General features: G+C 36.1%; 1 protein-coding gene across 1 annotated transcript in view; it reads right to left on the reverse strand.

The window, feature by feature from the left end:
* LOC144975716 (uncharacterized) overlaps positions 1–1,830 on the reverse strand; it is a gene marked incomplete in the record, with an annotated part of 21,089 nt that extends 19,259 nt beyond the window's left edge. The window contains 1 exon segment of the mRNA XM_078919908.1: positions 1,718–1,830. Within this exon segment, the coding sequence (XP_078776034.1) occupies positions 1,718–1,808 (91 nt within the window).
* Positions 1,831–3,000: the final 1,170 nt, after the last annotated feature.

The following is a 3,000-nucleotide window of genomic DNA, read 5'->3' on the forward strand; positions in this document are numbered from 1 at the left end:
CAAACACACACACAAACACACACACACAAACACACACAAACACACACACAAACACACACAAACAAACAAACACACAAACACACACACAAACACACACACAAACACACACAAACACAAACACAAACACACACAAACAAACAAACACACAAACACACACACAAACACACACACACACAAACACACACACACAAACACACAGAAACACACACACAAACACACACAAACAAACAAACACACAAACACACACACACAAACACACACACAAACACACACAAACACACACGTACAAACACACACACAAACGCACACACAAACACACAAACACACACGCACGAACACACACACAAACACACACACAAACACACAAACACACACGCACAAACACACACGTACAAACACACACAAACACACACATAGATACATACACACAAACAATTAGTAAATATATAATTAAAGAATTTTAAAATATAGATAGAATGCGCTTGGCCGAGGAGTTCACAACATTGCCATCCGGAAGTATAACGGACCAACACACAAACTCTGTGTAACCATGAACTTTTATAGTCTGGTAAATACAGTGTAGTGAGAACAACTCACAAACGCGGATGGCAAAAACAATAACAAAGGCCTGAGTAACGTCATCTGCATACTATCTATATTAAACAAATTAACAATAAAAACAAATCTTAATCAAAGTAGATTTTTAATTTGTATAACTATAATTTCCAATACCAAACCGCATCAAAGGGCCGAACCGTTGTTTGTTTTGTGTTGTTCCATTATAATATATGAGTCATATTTCTCACTTTATCTTTCTGTCCGTTCTAAAAATAACCATTTGATAGAGCCATCTTTACATGAGAAAGGTTTGTATGTTTCTTATCAATGTGTAAAAATAGTTTTATCATTTTTAGAATAGTCAGTAATTCTGTTTTCATTAAGAGAAATTTTGACAAGGTCTGTAAGGATCAATGCTAGCCAATAGAATAGATATAAATAATTTTAAAAGCCAACGTAAGATTTCCTGTCACCATGCAATAGCTTAGTGATGAAGGGATGACTAGTGCTCACAATCTAAAGATGTAAATAAGTGTCAATTAATTGGATTCAATAGTCTGATGTCACGCAGCCCGGCAACGGCGGCCATCTTGGTTCTAAACAAAGAAAATCATTACTTGTTATTTTTCATGCTGGCTAGAACTTTTCATATGTCTTGTGATCAGAATGTGTAAAAGTCAAAACATGATCAAATGTATGTGTTTTTTTTTTCCCCTCTGGATACCCTTTATGCTCGCCGGAGAAATATTTCATACGGGCGTCCGCCATTGTTCCGATAGTTTAGAGCCAGTGTTACTAAGTTACCATACGTCATTATGAAGGAAGTGACGTTACGACTATTGAATCCTATTGTAACAATCATGAATAAGTTATTCTTGACTCACAGTGTATTGTCATGTTCATGTCAAACACGTGTAAATTGATATAGTAAAAGTCATGAAAAAGTCACCATTTAGTCACAGTTTTACCATGTATATATCATGTACATGTACATTGAATGCAATAGTCATGAAATAGTCATTACTTATTCACAGTACGTTGTCACGTGTACATTTCACACACACACACACACACACACACACACACACATACACGCACACGCGCGCGCGCGTAAATGGATTTAGTCAATATTTATTCAGAGCGTCCAAATCATACACACCTTCGAATCCAAATGCTCTATTCAAAACCAATAAGAGAAAAATGAATCCAAGATATAGTCGTGGTCCATCCATTGTGAGTGTGACATCCATACCCAACGACAACCAGTCTTGCCGTGACAATGACTGGTGATGACGACTCCACAATTCTCCACGACGAATCAATCGATGCCATTCCAGCCACATCAAATCCCACAGATGTCAGACGCCGTCTTCCGGTACACAAATCTATAAATCTCTGGACCAAATTACCAATCCATACGGAAACGATCTTTGATTTGAAGCCATGCTAAATTCAACCTCAGTCTTTGATAAATAGTTGACCTTACATAGATGGATAATTATACAATTGTCTTGAGAAAAAAAATGTGTCAAAAGTCACCCACTGTTTTTAGATGTGAGTAAAATTTGTTAAAATAAGACTGAAGAAAATACAAGATGGGTGTAAGAAAATAATTTTAGCATTGTCCCTAATAAATAATGGGTGTAGGCAAATAATGTTAGCCTTGTCCCTAATACAAGATGGGTGTAAGAAAATAATTTTAGCATTGGCCCTCATAAATAATTGGTGTAAGAAAATAATTTTAGCCTTGTCCCTAATACAAGATGGGTGTAGGGAAATAATTTTAGCCTTGTCCCGAATACAAGATGGGTGTAAGAAAATAATTTTAGCATTGGCCCTCATAAATAATTGGTGTAAGAAAATAATTTTAGCCTTGTCCCTAATACAAGATGGGCGTAGGGAAATAATTTTAGCCTTGTCCCGAATACAAGATGGGTGTAAGAAAATAATTTTAGCATTGGCCCTCATAAATAATTGGTGTAAGAAAATAATTTTAACCTTGTCCCTAATACAAGATGGGCGTAGGGAAATAATTTTAGCCTTGTCCCTAATACAAGATGGGTGAAAGAAAATCATTTTAGCCTTGTCCCTAATACAAGATGGGTGTAGGGAAATAATTCTAGCCTTGTCCCTAATGCAAGATGGGTGTAGGCAAATAATGTTAGCCTTGTCCCTAATACAAGATGGGTGTAGGGAAATAATTTTAGCCTTGTCCCTAATACAAGATGGATGTAGGGAAATAATTTTAACCTTGTCCCTAATACAAGATCGGTGTAAGAAAATAATTTTAGCCTTGTCCCTAATACAGGATGTAGGCAAATAATTTTAGCCTTGTCCCTAATGCAGGATGTAGGGAAATAATTTTAGCATTGTCCATAATACAGGATGTAGGGAAATGATTTTAGCATTGTCCCTAATAACTAAGATATTTTCAAAACCTAG

The sequence above is a fragment of the Berghia stephanieae genome, chromosome 6, assembly GCF_034508935.2.
Source record: "Berghia stephanieae isolate SIO BIC M18660-M18661 chromosome 6, UCSD_Bste_1.3, whole genome shotgun sequence".
Taxonomy (NCBI): domain Eukaryota; kingdom Metazoa; phylum Mollusca; class Gastropoda; order Nudibranchia; family Aeolidiidae; genus Berghia; species Berghia stephanieae.